Here is a 25,431-nt window from a genome sequence, read left to right on the forward strand (position 1 = left end):
AAATTTTTTTATACCCAACTTTTGTCCAAAGAAAAGCTACCACAAAATAGCATTCTACTGTTGGGGTAGAAAAAAAGGCCATTTATTCTTCTCACAGCTGTGCTTGGTGGCTAACAGATTTTCATCAAAAATTGTTAAATTTATTTTTAATAAATATTTGACATCTCAATTTTAATTAAAATGAGCATAACATGATACCAAGGTGAGAAGAATAGAAGAAATCCCTGATAAATCGGTAAAGAGGGAACAGGTTCAGTATTTGAGTCACAGGAGTAAATATACATTACACCTGTTGGCTCAACAGAAAACTCCAGTCCTGGAACCCTTACTGTGTATGTTATTTGCATACGTTGGTCCCCTTAGCAACCAACAACTTGGGGTTCTAAAAATTTTTACCTGAACCAAAGTCCTGTTTGTGGGAGAGTTGTATCTGTATCCAGAAGACAACATTGATAACAATGAAAGGGGGGAAGAATCAAGCAAACCCAGAAATGTTGAAAGCAATCATAATTGCTAAGGAGATAGAAAGTAAAGTCAACACAATTTAAAGGCCAGCTGTGGCTCAGCTGGTAAAGAATCCGCCTGCAATTTGGGAGACCTGGGCTCAATCCCTGGGTTGGGAAGATCCCTTGGAGAAGGGAAAGGCTACCCACTCCAGTATTGTGGCCTGGAGAATTCCATGGACTGTATAGTCCATGGGGTCGCTAAGAGTCGGACACGACTGAGCGACTTTCACTTTCACTTCATATAGCAACAGTTCAAAATGTTGGAGCCATAGCCAAATGGAGATCTGAGCATGTGTATGGTAAAGAAAGTGGCAACATCCCATCTATAATGATGAGAAGAAAGCTTTAGGTCTGTTTCTGGGCTCCCAGTATAGCCTTGTGAACCCCTCTACTGTCCCCATTCCTAACCCAACTGGATCTCACTCATCCACCTTTGTTGACTACATCCTTGTAAGGACTTCTCCGCCAGCAGGTGGAATGGGCAAGGCTTCGTGCTCTAGGAAGAAGCCATCTGAGTTGCAGAGTCCTCTTCATTCTAGAACAGAAAGGCTAGAATTTGACTCCATCTTTTGCAGCTGTATTTTCCTTCCTGAATCCCAGTTGTTCATTTGGTTCCTAAAAGCCAGTTTCCAGGTGATCACTGGCCAAGACCCAGAAGATTAATGATCTCCTTTTTGTTTTCACTTACCCCAGATCAGCATCTTTCCCTCTCTCCACGGTTTAGGGCTATCAGTGCGAGTAATACTATTAATAGTGACCAATGTTTGCTGAGTTCTTACTCTGTTTAGGGTACTGTTCTGAATACTTATTAAGTATTGACTCTTTTAGGTCTCACTAACAGGTTGAGGTTGATTACTTTTCACCCCCATTTCACATATGAGGAATTAAGGCATAGGTAATAATAAGTGTCTGAGCCTGGACTTGAATCTGGGCAACTCACAATTTTCACCAGTGAACTACCCTGACCTTCATGTGAATCTTATGTGATGATAGAATTATATGAGATAATAAAGAGCATGAAAGAAATACAGTGACTTTCAATGTGCTAAAAATACTTTGATGTGAAAAATGCTTTCTGATGATAAATGTCACAGTTACCGTGAAATCCTCCTTGAAAGTCATGAGAGCTGGTGATTTTGTGTGTTGGGATAGTGGTGGTCTTTTATTTACACCAATTCAAAAAAATTTTGCATATAATATGTGTTATAATAAATTTAAAAAAATTCAGATAAGATACTTGTCTTCAGAGAGCCTTAGTCTAGTAGAGCAAGCATGACATGGAGACAAATATACACGTAAGAGTAAAAGGTGCTATGAATTTATAGCAGGATCCATAGACAATTGTGATCAAATTTATCAGAGGTTAAGAACAAGGAAGATTTCACAGAGCAGGATAGTCAGGATATATGATCAGGTAGCTGTCCTGATCAAATTGTCTAACTATATTTTTTGTTTTCTAATGTCTGAAGACCCAGATTTCACAGGAACTTGAGACTTCATTATATCTTCTTCTTATGCAAATTATAGTTACAGGGATTATGCAGTATTGAAGTGTCTATGCTAGTTCTGTTTTCCCAATGAGTGTTTTGACAATTCATAAATATATTTGCCAATTCATAAATAGATTTGGAGAAGGAAATAGCAACCCACTCCAATATTGTTGCCTGGAGAATCACATGGACAGAGGAGCCTGGCAAGCCATGGCCCATGGGGTCGCCGAGTCGGACAGGGCTGAAGCCACTAAGCACGCAAATATATTTGCATAACTGACTATGTTAGTCCTTGTGTGAGGTTGACATGTCTTATGGCTCTTAAACTTTGAGAAAAGCTTTCTAGAGATTGTGACAACCTTGAATTAACATTTTGACCTCAGTTATTATCTAATTGTGCACATTAATTATCTCATGCTGTGATGATGGATGAGAAGGTCCGCATTGTGAGTGGCTGCTTAGGAAAGGTCGCGGTGTTCTCTATAATGTCTAGCTTTAAAACATTTCAGATGTGATTTCTAAGCTGAAAGCTGAACCACCATAAGAGCATTCCATGGTAACGAACCTGTATATGTTGGACTCCACTGGCAAGCTGTTGCAGGGCTAGAGACAGATCTCCATCTGAAGCATCTAGCAGTGTGGCAGAAGTGAGCAGGTATTAAGCTGACACTTGGGAGAAAAGTATAGTTAAGGCAATTCCATGAGAAATGAGTTGCAACATCTCAGAGGAGAAGAAACAACAGTGCTCAAGAGGCATTCTTTCCAAGGAGGGAGATAAACTTGAGATTCTACTGGAAGTGTAATTTATTTCATCATATGTGCAGTGCAATGCATGTTTGAGCACAGTATTTTGAGTGAGTGATAATTGCTTCCTCTGTAATACACAGAGTACTTGGAGCTCCAGGAAAGGGAAACTTAAGCAATAAAAGAGAGTTCTAGCAGGGTGATCTAGCAGGGAGGGTAAGCATCAGTGAAACAGAACTGCAGGGCCAGGACTAAGGTGAGGCTGGTGAGGCCAGCCTGTGCATGTGCAAGTTTCAGTTCAGTTCAGTCGCTCAGTCATGTCCGACTCTTTGCGACTCCATGAATCGCAGCACACCAGGCCTCCCTGTCCATCACCAACTCCCGGAGTTTACCCAAACTCATGTACATAGAGTCCGTGATGCCATACAACCATCTCATCCTCTGTCATCCCCTTCTCCTCCTGCCTCCAATCCTTCCCAGCATCAGGGTCTTTTCCAATGAGTCAACTCTTCGCATGAGGTGGCCAAAGTATTGGAGTTTCAGCTTCAACATCAGTCCTTCCAATGAACAACCAGGACTGATCTCCTTTAGCATGGACTGGTTGGATCTTCTTGAAGTCCAAGGGACTCTCAAGAGTCTTCTCCAACACCACAGTTCAAAAGCATCAATTCTTCGGCGCTCAGCTTTCTTCACCGTCTACCTGGAAAAACCATAGCCTTGACCAGACGGACCTTTGTTGGCAAAGTAATGACTCTGCTTTTTAATATGCTGTCTAGGTTGGTCATAACTTTTCTTACAAGGAGTAAGTGTCTTTTAATTTCATGGCTGCAATCACCATCTGCAGTGATTTTGGAGCCCAGAAAAATAAAGTCTGACACTGTTTTCACTGTTTCCCCATCGATCTGACATGAAGTGATGGGACCGGATGCCATGATCTTAGTTTTCTGAACGTTGAGTTTTAAGCCAACTTTTTCACTCTCCTCTTTCACTTTCATCAAGAGGCTCTTTAGTTCTTCTTCACTTTCAGCCATAAGGGTGGTGTCATCTGCATATCTGAGGTTATTGGTATTTCTCCTGGCAGTCTTGATTCCAGCTTGTGCTTCCTCCAGCCCAGCGTTTCTCATGATGTACTCTGCATATAAGTTAAATAAGCAGGTTGACAATATACAGCCTTTTCCTATTTGGAATCAGTCTGTTGTTCCATGTCCAGTTCTAACTGTTGCTTCCTGACCTGCATTCAGAATGTTACAAGAGTGTATCTGTTGCAGTGATGGGCTGATCTTATTAGGAGGTTATGGGGCCTTTTTTGAGGAAGGAAAATCCCATGAACAGAGGAAACTAGTGGGTCACAGAGTTGGACACGACTGAGCGCACACACACACGTCTTAGCTGAAGTCTGAAGAAATAGTGTAAGTTAGTTTCTAGTAGTAAGGGAAATAGGCACAGTCTAGGCTAGAAGGACTGGTATGTGTGAAGACACTAAGGAAAGAAGCAATAGGGGATACTCAAGAAACTGGAAACGAGAGGAAAAGCTGGTGAGCTGGATCTATATAGTAGGTATACTGATTAATCAGCTATGTTACATTGGGCAAGTTATTTTAACTTCTCTGAGGATAATAACAGTACTTATCTCATTGGTTGTTAGGAGGATTAAATGAAGAAGTAAATAAAACAGTCTTAAAAGAATGGCCAACACACACGTTCTGTTAGATGTTACCTCTTGTTATGAGTCCTGTTGTTCTTGATGTTACTATGATTATTCACAAGATAAAGACTTTCAAGGCCCTGAGAATGCCCCTAGACTATTAGTCTCTACGGTGAAGGCAATGGGAGGTCAGTGTATGCTTCAGGGCTTCAGCTGAACTGGATTTCATCTCTAAAAGCTTCCTCTGGCCACACTGTGGAGGATGGATCAGAGGTTAGTGGAGAGGAGGCCACTGGTGAAGGTCCTGGGGACGGGTGGCCGTGGGGATGGCAGTCTTCTTGCTTGGTTCACTTTGTAGAATTTGGAGAGATCGCACAATAAGCTTAACAATTTTAAAAATTCAAGAAAAAGCTGCTTTCTTCTTTTTTTTCTTATAGAACAAACATGCCTTGGGTGATGCATAGGTTTTTAATCTCAGTTCTTCCATAAACTTAGTAGGTGGCCTTGAGCAAGACTTGTATGTGTTCATTGAATCATAGACACAGAAAGGTATGAGGGAAAGTTAGCTTCTATGGGTGTATGGTGACATTGGGCTTCTCTTGTAGCTTAGCTGGTAAAGAATCTGCCTGCAATGCAGGAGACCTGGGTTCTATCCCTGGGTAGGAAGATCCCCTGGAGAAGGGAAAGGCTACCCACTCCAGTATTCTGGCCTGGAGAATTCCATGGACTGTATAGTCCATGGGGTTGCAAAAAGTTGGACACAACTGAGCAACTTTCACTTAATAGTGACATTAATGGTGATCTTAATGGTGGCATTGAGATCTCTGGTTATTGAACACATTAACAAATATCTTTAAGAGAGTTCAAACATCACAGTCTCTATTTGCTTTTCTATTGCCTTTATATCTTGTGACTTAATTTTAGAAGAGAAATTGAATTGATTTGTTCGTCACACACAAAAATTGATTTCTTCTTCACTGTTGTCAGAATCTGTGCTCTCAGGTGAAGACAAAATGCTAGCTTGGCAAATTTTCACAACCAATTCAAGTTTTAAATAAAGTACTGGATGTGCTGAAAATTCATTAGGAAATGAAAGCCATCAAGAAAAAAATTTAAGTTTAGTTCTCTCTGAATTCATGGCTGATTTTAATAAAAAGCGCCACATTTGATATAATTAGTTTGCCTAATGTTGGCAGACTTTAAAAATTATTTAAAAATGAATCCATTGTTAGTCTAGATACATATCAGTGAAATGTTCATTTCCTAGTGATAACTTATGATACTCAGCTTTGAAAGGAGGAAGAAAATTTGGAGTAGAATTTCCTCTTTGTAAACTAAGTAAATTCTAATGTTTTTGGAATTTAATCTTATAACAGAGTACCATTATGATAAGGATTTCTTTACGACACCCTTAATCAAGACCTTATTTTCTTTCAAGCAAAGTTATATATGAATGTTAACTTATTTTTATAAGTAACACTTAAATGTACTTACTGTTTAAAGAACTGATTTTATATGCAAAAGTTGGGTGTTTTGACTTACATAAATTTTCAAAACTGACAAGAAATCGCATGGGACTAAGAATTGCGATTATAAGAGAGATCCTTGTTTACATTTGAAAATCTTATCATTATTCATAGTTTTGTGTTTATTTTAAAGTAAGCAAATATATAAAGCTATTAAAAAAGATATTGCTGAGTGTTATATATTTTAGAGGACTTTAATTTTTGCAAAATGAAGCTCTTGATAAATTTTGCAAAGTTTAATGAAAAAAATAACTTTTTTTTTCATTTTTCAGGGTGAGGTACTTTAATCTGAAGCCCCCTCAGGAACTCAATGATATTTTTCCAATAGACACAGACATGGTATCACTGATGTGATTCTTTCCTTATTTGACTCCATGATTAGAAAGATTTGGTGTGTCTTTTTTCCTACAGTATATCCCCAAGTACTAGAAAAATGCCTTTCTGATACATGTGCATGCATGCTCAGTCACTTCAGTCATGTCCACCTCTCTGCAACCCCAAGGACTGTAGCTCGCCAGGCTCTCCTGTTCATGGGATTCTCCAGGCAAGAATACTGGAGTGGGTTGCCGTTGTCCTCTATGAGATCTTCTTGACCCAGGGATCGAACCCTGGTCTCTTGCATTGCAGACAGATTCTTACCGCTGAGCCACCAGGGAAGCCCTTTCTGTTACACAGAGGTGCTTAACAGTGACAGTGAATGGTGATATGTGCCAGTGCCCGGCGTGATTCGCCAACCACGGGCAGAGGGCCCTAGTTGTCATCTAGCCCAATTTCTTACCACTTCAGAAACCGCCTCTGTGACAGTGAGCGCCAGTAGAGTGAACACAAATCCTGCTTTTCCTCCAGGATTCTCTTAGCATGCTCCCTGGACTAGCAGTGTCGGCATCACCCGGGAGCTTGTTATTCATGCCAATTCTCAGGCCCGCCCAGACAAAAGGCACCAGAAACTCAGGGGCCATGCTCAGCAGTGTGTATTCCAGAAGCTCTCCAGGTGATTCTGACGTTTGCTCCGGCCTGAGACCTTCTGCTAGAGACAGTGCATGTATGGGCACTGCCTATCTACCTCTTTGCTTTCTTTGCTCTTCTCCTGATAATGTCCAACTTCCCTTCTGACTGACATATTCGAATTTTAGGTTTATGAATATTTCAAAATGAATACATTTTGACCTTTTTAAAAAAATCATAATTTGTTTATGGTTGTGCTGGGTCTTCCTTGCTGCACAGGCTTTTCTCTAGTTGTGGTGAGAGGGGGCGGCTCTCTAGCCGGCTTCTCATTGTGCTGGCTTCTCATTGCAGTGGCTTCTCTTGCTGCGGAACACGGGCTCTGGTTGGGGGGGCGGGGTGGGGGGCGGGTAGGCTTCAACAGTTGCGGCTCCTGGGCTCTAGAGACAGGTTCAGTAGGTGTGGTGCACGGGCTTAATTGCTCTGAGCGTGTGGAATCTTCCTGGATCAGGGATTGAACTCATGTCTCCTGCATTGGGAGGTGGATTCTTTACCAACTGAGCCACCAGGGAAGCCCCACTTTGGCGTTTGAGGAATTGCCTTCTTAAAGTAACTTGCACGACTCGGGTCTGATTGATACTTCACAGCTTACTTGGAATTTAACTCTTAGAGGTTGTACTACTATCTGTTGCTGCATAGAGAATTATTCCAAAACTTAGTACCTGAAAACAAGAAACATTTATGGTCTCATAGTTTGTTTTTGTTTTAATGTTTTCAATTGAAGTATAATTGATGTACAATGTTGTATTAGTTTCAGGTGTACAGCAAAATAATTCAGTTATATATTAATATATATTAATATGCATATGTGTATGTATATATGTGCTGTTTGTGTATTTTGGAAATTAATCCCTTGTTGGTTATCTAATTTTGCAAATATTTTCTCCCATTCTGTAGGTTGTCTGCTCATTTTATTTATGGTTTCTTTCGTTATGCAAAAGCTTTTAAGTTTAATTAGGTATCATTTGTTTATTTTTGTTTTCATTTCCATTCCTCTAGGAGATGGATATCCTTCCTCTCCAAAAAAAGTACTGCTGCAATTTATGTCAAAGAGTGTTCTGCCTATGTTTTCCTCTAGGTGATCTCACAGTTTTTGAGGCTTAAGAATTTGGAAGGAACTTACTTGGGTAGTTGTGGCTCAGGGTCTCTCAAGAGGCTGTACTCAAGGCGTTATCTATGACTAGTGATCTCCTGACTCGAAGGGAGAGGGATCGGCCTCCAAGCTCACTTACATGGCTATTAGAAGAGCATAGGAGACCACCTCCAGGTTCTCCTCTCCCTTACGACATGGAAACTGGCTGCCACCAGAGGGAAAGATCCAAGACCCTTACCCAAGGGTAAGAGGGCACGCACAGGAGGAAAGCCACAGTCGTTTTATAACCTAACCTGGGAAGAGACATCCCATTGCTTACACTGCATTTTGTTCATTGGTAGCCCACATTTGAGGGGGATGGGTTTAATACAAGGCATGAATACCAGCAGGCAGGGATCATTGGGGGTCAACTTAGACATCCCCATATAGGTAAATTATTTCTCTCTTCCTCCAGTTCCTTGCTTTATAATGTTTTGATTAGGACTTTCTAGTATCAGAAATCTCAAGACCAACTGGCTTATACAAAGAGAAAATGTGTGTGGCTTATGGTGTAGTTTGATCAGTTTGGGAACTGATCAAACGTTGTCACAGGGACCTGGTCATTTTGGTTCTATCTGCTCTTTACTGGCTTCATTCTTAGGTAGCTTCTCTTCTCTTGCTGGCATAATAGTCTCCAAAGCCTTCAGGTTCAAGGTCAGAAGTATAGCAGGAAAGTCTCTTTCCTTGAAAATCCTGGCATAGGTTCCATTGACTGAGTGGGCCACAGGCCTGTGCCTGAACCAACTGAAAGACCAAGGAATCATGACTGTGTTACTGAGGCCCAGGACACACACAGCACGTATAATCAGGGGTGAGTCTCACAAGAAACATAACAGCCGTGAGCAGGGAAGGTAAGTGGCCCTGGAGGGACCATATTAGGCCGGCATTTCACAGAAGTACTGCCTATATGTGTTGTCTCCTCTGAGTTTGCATGAACTAGAACCTCTTGGATAATGGCCACCCTCTCCCCAGTGTTTCCTCCCCACATACAGGGGATCACAGAGTCCAGTTGACCTACTGGTGCCACGTCTCATATCCTCTCTTCCACTCTCATCCAAGTCACCATGAAGTTCTCACCTGGACTAAGCAAGAGCATCTAACTCCCTGGCTACATGTTTCCAGTTTTGCCCATCTTCTGTCTATTCCCCGTGTAGCAACCGTGGGGAATTTCTTTTAAGTGCATTCTGATGAAGTTAGATGAAAATTCATCAAAGTCCCAGTAATTAAAATCCAGGGTGTTTTGACCTGGTCTCTGCCTGCCTCTTTAGCTTGACCACTGTCTACCACCAGTCCCCCTCTCTGAGCTCTCCACATTCTCCAAGCTTCTTCCCGCCACAAGGAAGGGCCACAAGCTCCACCTTCTGCTGAGGAGGCTCTTTCCTTACATTATGTCTCCCCCTCTCTGCCCTTGCTCATCTTCAGGGCCCAACTGTGATGTCACTTTTGACAGGCCTTCCTGGACGGTCCAGCGTTAGGTACTCTCATTGTACTCTGCACCTTCTATTTATCGCACTTATCAGAATTTTCATTTCAGGTTTTTTTAAGCACTTTCCCTTAGACCATGAGCTAATGAAAGCAGTAGCCTTGCTCTAGCTACAGAGCTTCTGTTTGGTTCCTCGTAGGTACTCAATAGATATTTGATAAATGTGATGCATTTCCCTCATCTTAGACCTGCGCAACTGTGTTCTCCAGAGGATTAAATAGATGACGAGATTTATTACAGAGTTGAGATTTGTTGGAGGTCTTGTTCGGCTGGGAGCCCCCTGGTTCATTGGGTTAGGTCAAGCACAGAAGAGAACGAAATTCTTTTTGAGGACCTGCAATGTTAAACATATATATGTGTTTAGTTCTTACAACAATCTCTTGCAAGTTCAGTGTAGTATCCTTATTTTGTGGCTGAGGGAACTGATGGTCAGAGAGAAAGAAGGACTCCCTCAAATTCACATTGTTCACAAGTAGCAGAATTAGCATACTTACAGAAGGGACTTTGATCACAAAAGTCCAAGTCTGAATGGAACTAAGGAAAAGGCAGTGGCATGCTCTGTTTTGTTTTTTGTTTTATCTTTGAGTAGGGCAAGGTCAAAAAGGAAATTAAACATGAAAGTGAAGCAGTGTAGATTTGCTGCTGCTAGTTGGAGCACAACAGAAACTCTGAAAGCGCTGGAATGAGGGGAGTATGGAATTTGGGGGTGCAGAATCTTTTTATTATGTATTTTGGGGTTTCCCATCCAGTAAAATAAAGTTAGCAGGTGTTGAGTAGCCTGGGTCTGGAAGCATGAAAGAAATAGAGTCTGTCTAGTCTTTCTAAGACACCTTTGATGGGATTTATATGCACTGAAATGCAGACATAAAATTAAACGGGATAAATCATCTCATTTCCTTGTTTCTCGAGTTGCAATGATACACAAACTAGTCTATTCCCCTTTTATTCCCTTTTATCTCAAACATGGTGAGTAAGCACAAGAAGGCTCTTAAAGGGTTAGGAGGCTTTAACTGAGGGACTGTGAGGGGCTACAGTGGAAAGCGGGGCTAGAGTCAGTGTGGAGACAAGTTTCTTGGTTCTTTTGAATTATTTGTGAGGTGAGGCTAGCTTGTTGGAATGATTCCTACTAATGTCAAAGTTTGAAATTTTGTTTGTTTTTAAAATTTTAGTTTAATATCTCTGGAAGGTAAATTTGTGGCTCCCTACCCCCAGCCCTATGTGTGTGTGTGTGTGTGTGTGTGATATGAGGATATGCAAGGGGAACATGAAAGACCACTGCAGCACATGACTTGAGAGAAGGGAAAATGGCCAATTAGCATTTGTGATTGGTGATGAGTCTTACATCCCATGAGTAAGGGAGGCACTACATAGGAAAATTTATTTATTTTTATTATTTAAAATGTTTATTTATTTACTTATTTGGCATCATCTGGTCTTGGTTGCAGCTGATGGGATCTTCAATGCATTATGCAGGGTCTTTTGTTACGGCACATGGACTCTCTAGCTGTAGTCCACGGACCCCAGAGCGCATGGGCTCAGTAGCTGCAGTGCAGCACATGGGCTTAGTTGCTTCACAGCATGTGGGATCTTAGTTCCCTGACCAGGGATTGAACTGCTTCTCTTGCACTGCAAGGTGGATTCTTAACCACTGGACCACCAGGGAAGTCCCCACAGGCAGATTTAAACTATGAATTAATCTCCCACTTTAGTAAACATTAGCCAACTGGACAGAGGACTTGTGCTTGGCAAGGTGTGGCTAAATTTGCAAAAGACCCAAATACAACAAAAAAGAACCATCAAGTTGTTAACTAAAAGGGGAAAAGTTAAAAAAAAAAAAAAGGATAGGCAAAGTGTTTGGGGTCATTTTACTAGGAGAACAAGAAGCCTATAATAGGGTAGAAAATGATTCTGAAGTGAATTCATTTCATTTCCTATAAACGTAAGATACCTGGTTCCAAAAACCTAGAAGGAGGCCAGGTAAATGATGTTTGCAATCACACTTTCATTCATATGTTTATCAAACATCTATTTATCTATTTATGGGGAACAGAGAGACATGGTTTATACCCTAACTGAACTTCAGTCAGTCAGTTCAGTTGCTCAGTTGTATCCGACTCTTTGTGACCCCATGGACCGCAGCACACCAGGCCTCCCTGTCCATTACCAACTCCTGGAGCTTGCTCAAACTCATGTCCATGGAGTCCGTGATGCCATCCAACCATCTCATCCTCTGTCGTCCCCTTCTCCTCCTGCCTTCAATCTTTCCCAGCATCAGGGTCTTTTCCAGTGAGTCACTTCTTTGCTTCAGGTGGCCAGAGTATTGGAGTTTCAGCATCAGTCCTTCCAATGAGTATTCAACTGAGCTTACAGTCTGATTAAGGAACCGAGCTTATTGAACTGAGCTTACAGTCTGGTTAAAGTAGAACAACACAATGTGACAAGTGCACAAACAGAAGCATAAGTGAAACACCAGACTAGGATTCAGGAGAAACTTCAACAGCTGGGTGATCTGGAGAATAATACCTATGACAGTTTAATGTGTCAACTTGGCTAGGCTATGGTGGTGGTTTAGCCGCTAAATCACGTCTGACTCTTGGGACCTCATGGACTGCCAGGCTCCTCTGTCCATGGGATTCTCCAGGCAACAATACTGGAGCGAGTTGCCATTTCCTCCTCTGGGGGATCTTTTCCACCCAGGGATGGAACCTGGGTGTTCTGCATTGTAGGCAGTCTCCTGCATTGCAGGTGGATTCTTTATGAACTGAGCTACCAGAGAAGCCCCTGGCTAGGCTATATCACCCAGCTATTTCATCAAATACTTGCCTAGGTGTTGCTGTGGAGGTATGTTGTAGATATGGTTAACATCTACAATCAGTAGACTTTAAGGAAAGATTACCCTTGACCATGTGGGTAGGGCGCAGCTAAGGTTTTCCAGAAAAGAGGAAATTCAAGGCCGAAGCATCAACTCTTGACTGATTTTCCAGAATTATCCTAGAGATTTCAGATGGACCTGGCAGCCCCCGTAGTTGTGTGAGCCAAAATAAAATTCACACACACACACACATACACACACACACATCTTCTTTGTTCTATTTCTCTGGACAACCATACTGATGCAGGATCTTAGTCACGTAAAGTTGGGGAGAGGACTGGGGAAGGTGTGTGAGGGAAGGTGACAGTATGTACAGAGGCCAGGAATGAGAAAGAGAAGTCAGACTAGGAAGCTCCTTACATGGGACCTAGAGAGTCTGAAAGGATTTTACGTCCGCGAGTGAGAGGATCAGATTCACATTTCACAAAGGACATCCGATTATTTTATTATTGAGAGCAGAAGTCGAGAACACTGTTTCAATTCCAGCAGGAAGGAATTCCTAATAAGGGAAATATTTTTTAATAGTATAAAGAAGGAGACAGCCGGCTGAGTCTATCCTGGAATTTAAAAAGTAATTTGGCATTTCAAATCGTTGACGGCCACAGCCTCGCATACAGCGTTCTTTTTACAATCCAGAACCTTTCCGCTTTACCTTCCCTCCTTCACGTCTATAGCTTTACGCATGGAAATTCTCCTGGTCCCTGGGGAGATGCTCCAATCCGACCGAGCAGCGGTTCTGGAAGATAAACTCTCTCACAGCACTGGAGGTGGGAGGGTGGAGGTCAGCAGGGGATTCCCGCGGCCAAGTGGGAAGGAGCAAAGAGTTTACAAACCGGCTGAAGTTCCGTTACATCCTGTGTGCGGCGAGAAGGCTCGCCCATCACAGCTGCAGCCGGGCGTCTGCCCACTTTCTGCCCGCTCTCGTGCGGGTTCGGTTCCCCAACCCCCCGATCGCCAGGAGTCCAGCTGCCACAGCGCGGCAGCCTGCCAGTCTGGAAGGCGTCTAGGTACCTGCCAAGCTAGGATATGGGTGCGGAGGTGCTCGCGGAGCACCGAGTTCAGACTGAGGTCCGGGGGTCCCCACCGACCACATTCGCAACCTCTGTGCCCAGCTAAAGAGGTCTTGCCCTGAGAACCAAATCGATTTTTCTTTCATTTCCTTTGCATCCCTAAATGTCTTCACCCTGGCTCCCGGTGCCTTCCCCCATTCGACCAACGTTCTGCTCACAAAAGCTAGGTGCCCAGGTCCAGCACCCTGGAAGATGGGGTGTGGAGGTTGCTGGGGCTTGATAACCCTTACCCAGGCGCGGGCTGGAAGAAATCAGCATCCTTATTACTGCCCCCGCTCGAGGGGTCTCAGGGGGTACGTTTCTGTACAGTCCTGGTGGGGGAGGGAGTGGAGGATGCCCACGTGCTGGAGCCCAGGACCCTGCTCCCCAAAGCTCGGCCCCACACCTTGCAACCCGACCTGGAAGGAGACAGGTTGGAGCCGGGTGTACCCGAGAGCGTGAGTGAGGATGCAGAGAGAGGGGGCAGGGTTAGCAGACGGGTCCGAGAGGAGGAGAGGCAGCAGGTGAACCCAAGGGCTGTGCCCGCAGGCGGGGACGCGGATTGAGGGGGACCTCGGAAGAGCCAGCAGAGACGAGGCTAGGGTTGGGCTCGCAGGGCTGGCGGAGAGGCGAGCCCAGGCGGTGAGACGGACAGGGAAGGCGGGGGGCGGGGAGCCCAGTGGGAGGGAGTTCCAAAAGGAGGGAAAGGAGCGAGCCTGGAAGGGAGAGCGGCGGCGGCCGGCCGAGCTGCGAGCTGGAGGGCGCCCGGCGCGCCCAGACCGTGCCACCCCCACCTTCGCCCCCGGGGCGCCGAGGGCTCTGCCGGGGAGACGCACAAAGACATGCGAAGAGGGGCTGAGCGAGGCTCGCGCACAAAGACGCCGGGGCGCACGGCCGCTCGGGCTGCACCCACCGCCCCCGCGCCGCGCCGCGCCGGGGCCGGGCCAGCGCGCAGCCCGGGGCGGAGCGCGCGGCGGCGGCGGCGGCTGCGGGCCGGCGCGGGACCCGGGTCGCCCGCGCTCTCCGGGTGACCCGGGCCCGGCCGCAGGCGCGCGCGGGGGCGGCGGCGCCCCAGCCCAACTTGGCCTCGGCCTCGCCCTCTGCCCGGCCCGCGGGGTGTCCCCTCCTTCCCGCGATTCCGTGTCTTCTCACGCTCCCCTCCTCCCTCCCCGCGTCCAGCCCTGGCTCTCCCCACCTTGTAAAACAAAGCCGGGGGAAAAAAAAATGCCTGCCTGTGCAGCTCGGAGCGCGCAGCCCGTCTCTGAATAAGAAGTGAGTACAATGGCGTGTTGTTTGTAAAAGCTTCAAGTCCGTCTTTAAAAAAAAAAAAATTGTGAATGCTGCATGCCTCATGCTTCCCAGCGCCTCGCGGGAGAGAGCCGGCTATAGAGCAGGAGGTGAGACCCCCGGGTACCCCCCGCCCCGTCCCCATCTCCCGCCGCGCGTTTTCCGTCCCAGCCAGTCTCGGGAGGGTTGCAAAAGCCCCGCTGGCAGCACGCGGACGTTTTCCATCTTTCGTTTCCCGTCCAAGGTGTTGGATCCCAATCTGGGGTTGGAGGTCAATCTGTCCCCGGATCCACTCCTGGCTGCTTCTCCCTACTCTCCCGCGGGTGCCTGGGCTTTTTGCATCTGTCTTGGGTATAGGTTTGGGACACTTAGGGGAGTTTCCGAAGGAGGAGGGTCAGCTCCTGGGAGTCGCCCGACGGGTGACCCTGGTCACACTTGTTGCCCACAGCGCGGTGGCATAGGCAGTGGTGCTGAAAAAAGCCCATTTCTCCTGGAATTGAGTCGTCATTTGTGGCCGGGAGCAAAGAAGACAGACGTGGGTGCGGATGAGAGGCTAGGATTAAGCGGAGGCTGTGAGGTGCTGCAGGCAGAGAAGGGAGGGCGTGATGGTGCCCGAGTGTGTGGAAGGGGCGAATCTTTGATTCCTTATTCTAAGGAGCTTCTCTTCATGATCATACATCAAACGACATGGAGATGGAAACCCAGAGGGTCCCCCATATTAGATCGTGCGGAGAGACTGTTGTTTTTTATTTTGGTGTTTCACCAGGTTCTGCCCATTCTGTCTGCCAAATGTGCATTATATATATTTCTGCTAATTAAAAAAAAAGCAATAACTCAAAAGAATTAAAATACATCAGGAAATGTTTTAGCTTAATAATACACACACAGTCTTTAAAAAAAAATCTCTCCCTTTCCCCCCTAATCATATAATAATAATATCTTAGTTTGGCATTGCAATTTAGGATTGGGATTTGGGAGCATCAGGGTAAACGGTCTTGGTGTTTTCCAGTGCTGCAGACCAGAAATAAGTGATGGGAAAAATCAGAAAGATGAGAAGAGAGCACAGAGAACTGGGGAGGAAAGGCTTGGACAGCTTCCTTCAGAGAGATAATGTGGAGTTTCTGAGTGATTTTCTGTTATTTTTGTTCCAAAGATGGCTTAATTTTAGATGATGACCTTTATTTTTCACTGAGACTCACTAAGCAGCTTGGAGGTGGGGTGAGGTGGCTAGACAGCAGATGACAGTAATTTCAGCTGTTATCAACATTTCTATTAAAATGTTTCAAAAAATTAAAGCCTTGAACACGTGCTGTGCCATGCTTAATTGATCAGTCGTGTCAGACTCTTTGGTCTACAGTTCAGACCCCATGGACTGTAGCCATGAAACACATATCCAGTGCTTATTTGAGATGAAGTTTCCTTTATGAGTGTCACATGTTAAAAGGTGTCTGCTAATCTGTGGTTTTATTTGGAGCAGGTGACTGTATCATGAGGAAAATGTGTACATATCTGTGCAGAGTAGGTTGAACCACTTGAAACTGCTGAAATGACCTGTACTTATGTGGAATCCCCACTTGGAACCCAGGCTACAGTTACTTCATTAGAGTGCTGACTTCCCTTCAAAGTCAGAATCATTCAGAGTTATGCTGATTGAGGAGCTCTCTGTTATCTGCCATCATTACACAACACTCCTTACTTAGGTCTGGTGCTTCACATAGCTTTGTTTGCAAAGCTTCTTTCTGATGGGCAACAGATGATTTATTTTATGAACTCCAATTGTGGCAGTCCTACATTTAACTCCCAGTGGTAGACAAGAGGGCAGAGTAGGTAGTCATGTGAAAACTGACACTCCTTATTCCCTTCTTATTTTCAAGTAACTTCAGGTACCTGTATGATATTTGGGTGCAATTGCATAGGTATTTCTTATATACTTACCTAAAAAGTGTTATTCAAATTAGGTTACATTTTATTAAACACCAAAGTAATTTTGGGCTTCCCTGGTGGCTCAGCAGTAAAGAATCCACCTGCCAATGCAAGAGATGTGGGTTCAATCCCTGGGTTGGGAAGATCCTCTGGAGAAGGAAATGGCAACCCATTCCAGTATTCTTGCCTGGGAAATCCCATGGACAGAGGGGCCTGACGGGCTACAGTCCACAGGGTTGAAAAAAGTCAGACATGACTTAGCAACTAAACAACAACAGCAAAGTAATTTTACTTTTATCTTTAAGAATTATGGATGGTAAATCAATTATTCTGTCTGAGTTAATGATATTTTGAAGTGTCCCATCTTTCAGCCATTCTATTACCCCTTTTGGTTCAGTGTTGCCTTTCCAGTCAAATACTCTGTAGAAAAATGGCTTATTTTCCCTTTAGCAAGTGGAAGTCTAGTATCTCTTGAATTTTCCAAAAAGAAATCCATTAATGATATTTTGGAACAGCTGAGATAAATAATAAATGGATTAGAGTCACCTCAGAGTATATGGGAATTTGTAAGAGAACACGTAAATCCACTCTAATGGAGCAATTAGCTTTGTACAGAGCATGTAGGTCGAAAGTGTGAGACAAGGTTTTAAATTTTTTTTTTCTTGATAATGTTCACTGTTGAAATGGAAAGAACATGTCATCTCTTGGCTGCACCTGTGGTTGTGCCAGAATGGGTGACATTACTTTTGTTTTTCTTTTTTCAAGATATCAGAGATTGAGTAACAAAATACAGAGGATACTTAATCGTGAGCTCACTTTGGATGTGGGCAAAAAGAAATGATAGAGCTATTGAGTGCTTTATTTGCTATCACGTTTTACCAGATAATTACTAATGTTTTACTTCGAGCAACAATGTCTGGAGTGCAAATTCACTTATAATACAGTTCCTTTATTGTAACGAATTTTTAGATAATTTGCTTGTGCTATAGAGTGTTCTTGAGAACAGGAATAATACATTAGCCTTCTTTATGAGCATTCAGATATCTAGTTTGGTACCGTCAACTCTTAGGAATTCTGCAAATGTGTTCACTAGCACGTCGGACAGGTATAAATTTTAAATTAATCAGGAAGACCGCAGGCATTCTTTTATTCATTTTTTTTTTAAGGTTCTTGGTCTGCCTCTTGTTTTTTTCCTCCTCCTACTGGAAACCCCAATAGCAGCAGAGAGCTGAGACCCACCCCCTTCTCCCTGAACCTCATATATGGTCCTGGATGTGACCTCATGGAGACACTTCTGGTTTAGGCTCTGGAGCTCTTACCAGGATAGCGTCCAGACCACTTTTGCTGACCTCTCTAACCTCCTTTCTCTGTTGTTGGCAGTGGCGGCCCCTGATTTGCTGGATCCTAAGTCTGCTGCTCAGAACTCCAAACCCAGGCTCTCCTTCTCCACCAAACCCACCGTGCTTGCTTCCCGGGTGGAGAGTGACACGACCATCAATGTTATGAAATGGAAGACGGTCTCCACAATTTTCCTGGTGGTCGTCCTCTATCTCATCATCGGAGCCACCGTGTTCAAAGCCTTGGAGCAGCCGCACGAGATTTCCCAGCGGACCACCATCGTGATCCAGAAGCAGACGTTTATTTCCCAACACGCCTGTGTCAATTCAACCGAGCTGGACGAACTCATCCAGGTAAGGCGCCCAGGGGTTGTTACTCTGTTTTCCCTGCGGGAAGACGAGGAAGAGGAAGAGGCAGTAACTCAGCCTTTGGCCCTCCCCGTGCCCGTGGGGTCCTCTTCCGCTTTTCTCCCTAGCCTAGACCTCTTTGGCCACCGTTTCTTTTTCTTGTTATTGTACTGCCTCCCTCTTTTCCTGCTTTTGTCCTCTCTTCTTTTCCTTCTCCTTTATGTCTCCAGCTTGCTGCTTCTTCTCGTCCCCTTCTGCCCTTGTGTTTCTCTGTTTCTGTCCTGCTCTCACCCTCCCTTCTCTCCATTTGCCTTGTCCTGGAACTGCCAGTGAACTCCTGTGAACATGGGGTCACCTCGCTGGAGGCCCTCAAGGTGAGAGGACCATTGCCAACTGAGGAACTTGGCTGTGACAAACGAAGGGAAAGTACGAGGCGGGAAAAGTGCAGTAACTGTGGCACTGGACACCGTAGGAAAGCAAAGATGGGTTTGTGGTGTGACCCACTTAAGGTGGGTACCCCTCATGGTTAACAAGCCATAGCTCACTTCTTTAATCTAACCAAATTATAACCCTAGTAACTGGCTTTTTTAGGTGTCTGGGGAGAAGTGATTAATCATTGCTTCTCTAAACCCCAACTAAAAGCAATTTAATACTAACACAGAAAAATAGAGTTTTTGAATAAAAAGTAATTTAGTTTTAATTTACTCTATAATGGCAGAGTAGTATCCTTATGGAAAAGCTTTTTTTTTCAAAAAAATGTTAATCCCAAAATGATGTAAATATTTCAGTTAGACTCCTTGGAGATGGCTATATTTTTGTTGTAGATTTCTTTTGTTTAAAAGAATACATTGGTCCAACCAAGAATCTTGGTCAAGAAGAAAATCTTAGAATTTTTTTCAAGGAGAGATCTGACTGATAGTTGAACACATTTTAATTATACATATATTCATTTTGCTATGGAGCCTATTTTTCTTACCAGATTTAAGTCAAATGGGATTGAAAACCATCTGTGAGTCATCAACTGAACAGTTTCTTCCTCATGTTATGTTTGGTTTTTTACATCATTTGAGTGAGCTGGGATAGTCGATTGAGGGAATAAACTATTGGCGATTTTTACCCAGTTTCTTGCTCTACTACCTTTCTTCTCATATTCTCTCTTGCCATGGATCCCCAAATGTTACTTCTGTCTTTTATCACACTGTTTATAGAATACACACACAAGTTCTCATTCAAGTTTTATTAAAACCTATCGAAGCTAGTATCCTCTTATCCTCATCTACCATATTCAGACACTTCTCCATCTCACCTATTGGACTTAAATTTTGGAAAGGTTCTTCAGCCACTTAGATACTGAATTCCCTACTATTTGTAGGTGATGGCACCATTTTCAGTATTGACAATGTACCTGCCAGATAATATTGATTCAACCATCCCATTTCCTATTCCTGCATAAGATCATTTCCACTTCACTCTTGATTTGTGCATATCATCCATAGCGGTACTAAAAATCTTTAAAGAATCCTCACTTCCTTTGAGTTTTAGTTGAGCTCCTGGTTATTTTGGCAGAGGGAACTTGAAGTTGTGGTAAAAACCTAAACTTTGGGATGGGATAAGATGTTTTAAACTCCATTTGAGTACTTTACTAGAGATGTTATCTTGAACAAGTAATTTTCCTCTCTAAGCCTTGAAAGATCTATCTAGAATAAAGGAAGAAATACTATCAAACAGGTTGCTGTGAGGAGTAAAGAGATAATCCATGTAAGGCATTGAGGTGCTCAAGAAGTATTAGGTTTGCTTGCTGTCGTTATTTTTCCTTCCCTGCTTATCTTTTAATTGGGTGGAAGCATCTGTTTCAGGTAGTTGCATTCTTACCTTCTCCAGAGAGATTATTTGTCTTCAGCAGAAAAAGAAAATGTTACATTGTTTTTGGAATAAACACAAATGGAGCTCAGTATATGACCTAATTTTTTATTTCTTTCTGCTATCCACAGGCAATCCATTTTAGCCTTATTGATATTCACTGCTGATTGAGTATTTTTGCTTCTCAAAAAATCTTAAGGATTTTGGTGCTTATTCAGTGCTTTTAAATGCAGAAGTTGCCTGTTATTTATTGTCATATCCATCACCTTTCTAACCCTGTGGTTTAAATAAATTATTTTTCTCTCTTTGAATATAACTTCTTCTTATCAGAGAAATCTTTGTAATGGCATGGCTCCAAGGGTCCAGATCAATGTCTAAAGAGGGAGGAAAGCAAATGAGCCAGGAATCATATATTAGAATTACATTTCATTTGTGTGATTCTCATAAATTTCCAAGTGTTTTTCCCATGTTTATTTTCCTTTTACTCCTGCCTTGAAGCCTCATGAGTAGTCATGTGAAGCAGTAATATTGCAGCGCTAAGGATTAGGAAACTAAGACACAGAAGCCCCACTGACTTATTCCGGACAGTATCATTAGGATCAAAGTTCAGGTCTTCAGAATCTTGATCTGGTTTTACTCTTAGGAATCTGCACTCTTTCATGGCTTTCAGTGCTGAGGGTGAAACAGGTGATGTTAGAAGTTCAGGCCTAGTGCTGATATAGAAGGAATTCCGGATTCTTTTTGTGATGAGTGGGCAAGGAAGAGGAAGCAGATAGTAAGACAGTAAGACCAACGTCAGTTAACCTTAGGTTACCTACAGTTAACCTAATCTTGTTCACTGTTATTGTTCAGTCGCTAAGTCATGTCTTGCTCTTTGTGACCCCATGAACTGCAGCATGTCAGGCTTCCTTGACCTTCACTATCTCCCGGAATTTGCTCAAACCCATGTCAGTTGTGGAGAAGGCAATGGCACCCCACTCCAGTACTCTTGCCTGGAAAATCCCGTGGGTGGAGGAGCCTGGTAGTCTGCAGTCCATGGGGTCGCTAACAGTCGGACACGACTGAGCAACTTCACTTTCACTTTTCACTTTCATGCATTGGAGAAGGAAATGGCAACCCACTCCAGTGTTCTTGCCTGGAGAATCCCAGGGACGGGGAAGCCTGGTGGGCTGCCACCTATTGGGTCGCACAGAGTCGGACACGACTGAGGTGACTTAGCAGCAGCATGTCCATTGAGTCAGTGATGCCATCCAACCATCTCATCCCCTGTCACCCACGTCTGCTCCTGCCCTCAATCTTTCCCAGCATCAGGGTCTTTTGCAATGAATTGGCTCTTTGCATCAGGTGGCCAAAGTATTGGAGCTTCCGCTTCAGCATCAATCCTTCCAATGAATATTCAGGGTTGATTTCCTTTAGGATTGACTGGTTGGATCTCCTTGCAGTCCAAGGGACTCTCAAGAGTCTTCTCCAACACCACAGTTTGAAAGCATCATTTCTTTGGGGCTGAGCCTTCTTTATGGTCCAACTCTCACATCCATACGTGACTACTGGAAAAACCATATCTTTGACTATATGGACCTTTGTCAGCAAAGTGATGTCTCTGCTCTTTTTTTTTTGCTGTTAATTACACCTCTGAGTGGGTGATTGCAACTTCATTCCACGCTGCCATTGTGTCACAGGGTAGCTTAGGCTTGGGGGCAGGTGGGGAGGGGAGATAGGGAAATGCAGCCTTAAGGCACATGAGAGCAACTTCCTCTTCTCTTTTGATTCCCAACATGTGTGTTCCATCTCAGTGCTGTTTTTGGCACAGGCCCTCTAAGGCATGATTAAGGTGGCGGCAGAGATATCAAGACAAAGAGATCTTTTCTGGGATGAAATACTTTGAAAACTTTGACTTTTCAACTTTCTTTACATTTGTTAGTTTGATATCAGTACAGAAAAATATATGGAAACGTCTTTAAATTTCAAGAGTCATGAATACATTAATAATAGCCAAAAGTTAATGAGCTATTTCTATGTGCAAGGCAATGTTCTAACTCTTTATGTGTGTTATCTCCTTTAATTCTCTTAAACAACTCTATGAAGAATGTGCTTTATTATCTATATTTAACTTATGTGAAACTGAGTCAAAAGGAGCTAATTTTCTAAAAGTTAGACTGCACTGTTATTCAAAGCTAAATGGACAGACTCCAGAGCCTATGCTTTTAGCTCTTGAATTTACTGCCTCTAAAAACAGGTAATAAGCATTAAAGTTTGCTGCAAAGTTCTCTATCATTTTATTCAGTAAAGTGTAATGAATATGAAATTATAGTCCTCTGTATGAAGTGATTTATATTCTATAACATAGCTTTCTCTCCATATACACAGAGAATATATAACCTGTATTTTAATATTCTTTTTGGACAACTTCCTGGTTTACTCCTGTTTGAATGTTGTAACCAGTAGAGGCATAGTTATATTAGATATGTGAAAAAAAGTGCAAGTGTTAGTTACTCAGTCATGTCCTACTCTTTGGGACCCCATGGACTGTAGCCCACCAGGCTTATCTGTCCATGAAATTCTTCAGGCAAGAATACTAGAGTGGGTTGTCATTCCCTTCCCCTGGAGATCTTACTGACCCAGGGATCAAACCTGGGTCTCCTGCGTTGCAGGCAGATTCTTTACCGTCTGAGCTACAGATTGTTGTTGTTCAGTTGCCAAGTCATGTCCAACTCTGCTTGATCCCACAGACTGCAGCACGCCAGGCATCCCTGCCCCTCACGATCTCCTGGAGTTTGCCCAGGTTCACGTCCATTGAATTGGTGATGCCATCCAACCATCTCATCCTCTCTCGCCCTCTTCTCCTTCTGCTTTCACTCTTTCCCAGCATCAGGGTCTTTTGTAATGAGTTAGCTATTTGCATCAGGTGGCCAAAATATTGGAGCTTCAGCTTTAGCATCGTCCTTCCAAAGAGTATTCACATTTGATCTCCTCACTGTTCAAGAGACTTTCACGAGTCCGCTCCAGCACCACAGTTTGAAAGCATCAATTTTTCAGCACTCAGCCTTCTTTATTGTCCAGCTCTCACATCTATACGTGACTACTGGAAAACTCTTAAATTAGATGTACCTGGTTTTGATCTAGTTATTTCCACGTTTGCTGAATCAATTCTGAGATTTAAAAAAAGGGCAAAAATTTTTGATCTATACATTGATAAAAAGTATTTCATGGGATATTTGACATTTGTTTTATCATTTGAGCTCTACCGTCTGTGAGGTAGGTAGGGAAGGTATTCTATCAGCTCTTTGGGTGAAGAAGCTGACACATTTAACAAGGTCATGTGGTAGCCTCAGATCTAGGTCTTGGAGTCTTCCTGTTGAGAGGATTATATTCTCTGCATGGTTCCCTCCTTTCAATTTTGTTCTTACTGATTCATTCAGTGGCATTTATTGAGCACTTCCACTGTGTTCAACTTTGTGCTGGATATTGAGCCAAGTAAAATGATGGGAGAAACATGGCTTCTCTTAAGATCCCCTCTCCTCCAGAGTCAATGAAGGAGACTGTTATAAACTTAGTCATAAGGTAAGTACTAATGCTGGGTAGGATTGGGGGCAGGAGGAGAAGGGGACGACAGAGGATGAGATGGTTGGATGGCATCACGGACTCGATGGACATGGGTTTGGGCAGACTCCGGGAGTTGGTGATGGACAGAGAGGCCTGGCGTGCTGCAATTCATGGGGTCGCAGAGAGTCGGACACGACTGAGCGACTGAACTGAACTGAACTGAAGTACTTACAGATTGGAGCTGAGCTGCTGAGGAAGAAATTAACCACCCAGTGAGAGTGGAGAAGGCACAGAAGAGGTAGTGAAAGGGAAACTGGGTTTTAAGTGTGGAATCAGAGCTCTCTGGAGGAAAATGGGATCAGCAGATGTTCGAGGCAGAGGGCATGGTGTAACTGGATTGTCTGGGTGTGAGGGGCGGCATCATGAGCAAGTCTAGCAGAGCAGAGCAAGGCCTCTTGTTCCATATGAAGGGGGTGGGCTTTATCCTAGGCCTGGTCCCCTCCTTCTGGAGGAGGGGTGCCACTGAGGGCATTGGTTGGGTACCAGGGGATGCCTGGAGCTACCTGCCTTCTTAGAATGCCAACAGACTAGACTTTAAAAAAAAGAAAAACTTTGGTTTATATTAATTCTGTTATCACTTATTCATTCACAAGTATTTATTAAATTCTTGCTATGTGCATTGTCCTGGGCACCGAAACACGGTAGAGAATAAAACGTGAAAATTCTTGCCCTGGGTGAGCTTGCATTCTCCTAAGGGAAGAGAGTTTGTTAGGGAGTGATAAGTCTCAAGAGAAAAAAATTAGAGTGAAGAAGGGTAGGAAATGTTGGATGGTCCTGTTGATGAGTGTTAGATAAGGTCACTGAAGAAGCTTCACAGATAAGGTGACTTTTAATGAAGGGAGTGAGGGAATTAACACAGGGACCATCTGGGGAATAACACTCAGCAGAGGGCTCAGTGTATCCCAGAGATGTGAGCGTCCCTGGCATGCAGAGGAGCAGCTGGGATTCTGGGAGGGACTGGTAGAGGGGATTGCCAGGCAGGTAACAAGAGCCAAGTCCTGTAGGGCCTTGTAAGTGATAATCGGGAGTTTGGCTTTTTTGGTACAGATGAGAGTCCTTTACTGGAGTGTGTTTCACCAGGATCCCTCTGGCTGCTGAGTTGAGAATAGAGTGCAGGAGACCACAGGCAGAAAAGGAGAAAGCAGTTCTGAGGCTGCTGCGATAATCTTGGTGATGGATCCGGGATAAGGAGAGCTTGAAGTCAGGTGGTAGGGGTAAAGGGTGTAAGATATGGTCAGATTCTAGATATAGTTTGCAAGGCTAGCCAGTGAGACTTACTCACGGACAAGATGGGCAGGGCAAAGGTTAAGCATTAAAGATAACCCCAGTATTTTTGTCCTGAGGAACTAAGAGAAGGCAGTTCTCATTTTTCTGAGATGAGGAAGAGTGCCGGGGGAGCTTAGTTTTGGACACTGATAGTGTCCATTAGACAGACTTTGGTTACTGAAGAAGATTCGTGTGTGTGTGCATGCTAAGTCACTTCTGTCGTGTCTGACTCTCTTGCAACCCTGACTGTATCCTGCTAGGCTCCTCTGTCCATGGGATTCTCCAGACAAGAATACTGGAGTGGGTTGTCATTTCCTTCTCCAGAGGATCTTCCCGACCCAGGATTTGAACCAACCTC

The 25,431-nt window shown here is 43.8% G+C and overlaps 1 protein-coding gene across 2 annotated transcripts in view; it reads left to right on the forward strand.

The window, feature by feature from the left end:
* The window catches only part of KCNK2 (potassium two pore domain channel subfamily K member 2), a 483,277-nt gene that overhangs the window by 334,047 nt on the left and 123,799 nt on the right, over positions 1-25,431 (forward strand). For both annotated transcript variants that reach the window (XM_081491320.1, XM_081491318.1), the window contains exons 1-2: positions 14,801-14,846; positions 18,040-18,350. In XM_081491320.1, the coding sequence (XP_081347446.1) occupies positions 14,801-14,846; positions 18,040-18,350 (357 nt within the window). Of the gene's footprint in view, positions 14,847-18,039; positions 18,351-25,431 lie in introns of those variants that run through there.

The sequence above is a fragment of the Giraffa tippelskirchi genome, chromosome 5, assembly GCF_054371585.1.
Source record: "Giraffa tippelskirchi isolate mGirTip1 chromosome 5, T2T-mGirTip1v1.2.pri, whole genome shotgun sequence".
NCBI classification, from domain to species: Eukaryota; Metazoa; Chordata; class Mammalia; order Artiodactyla; family Giraffidae; genus Giraffa; species Giraffa tippelskirchi.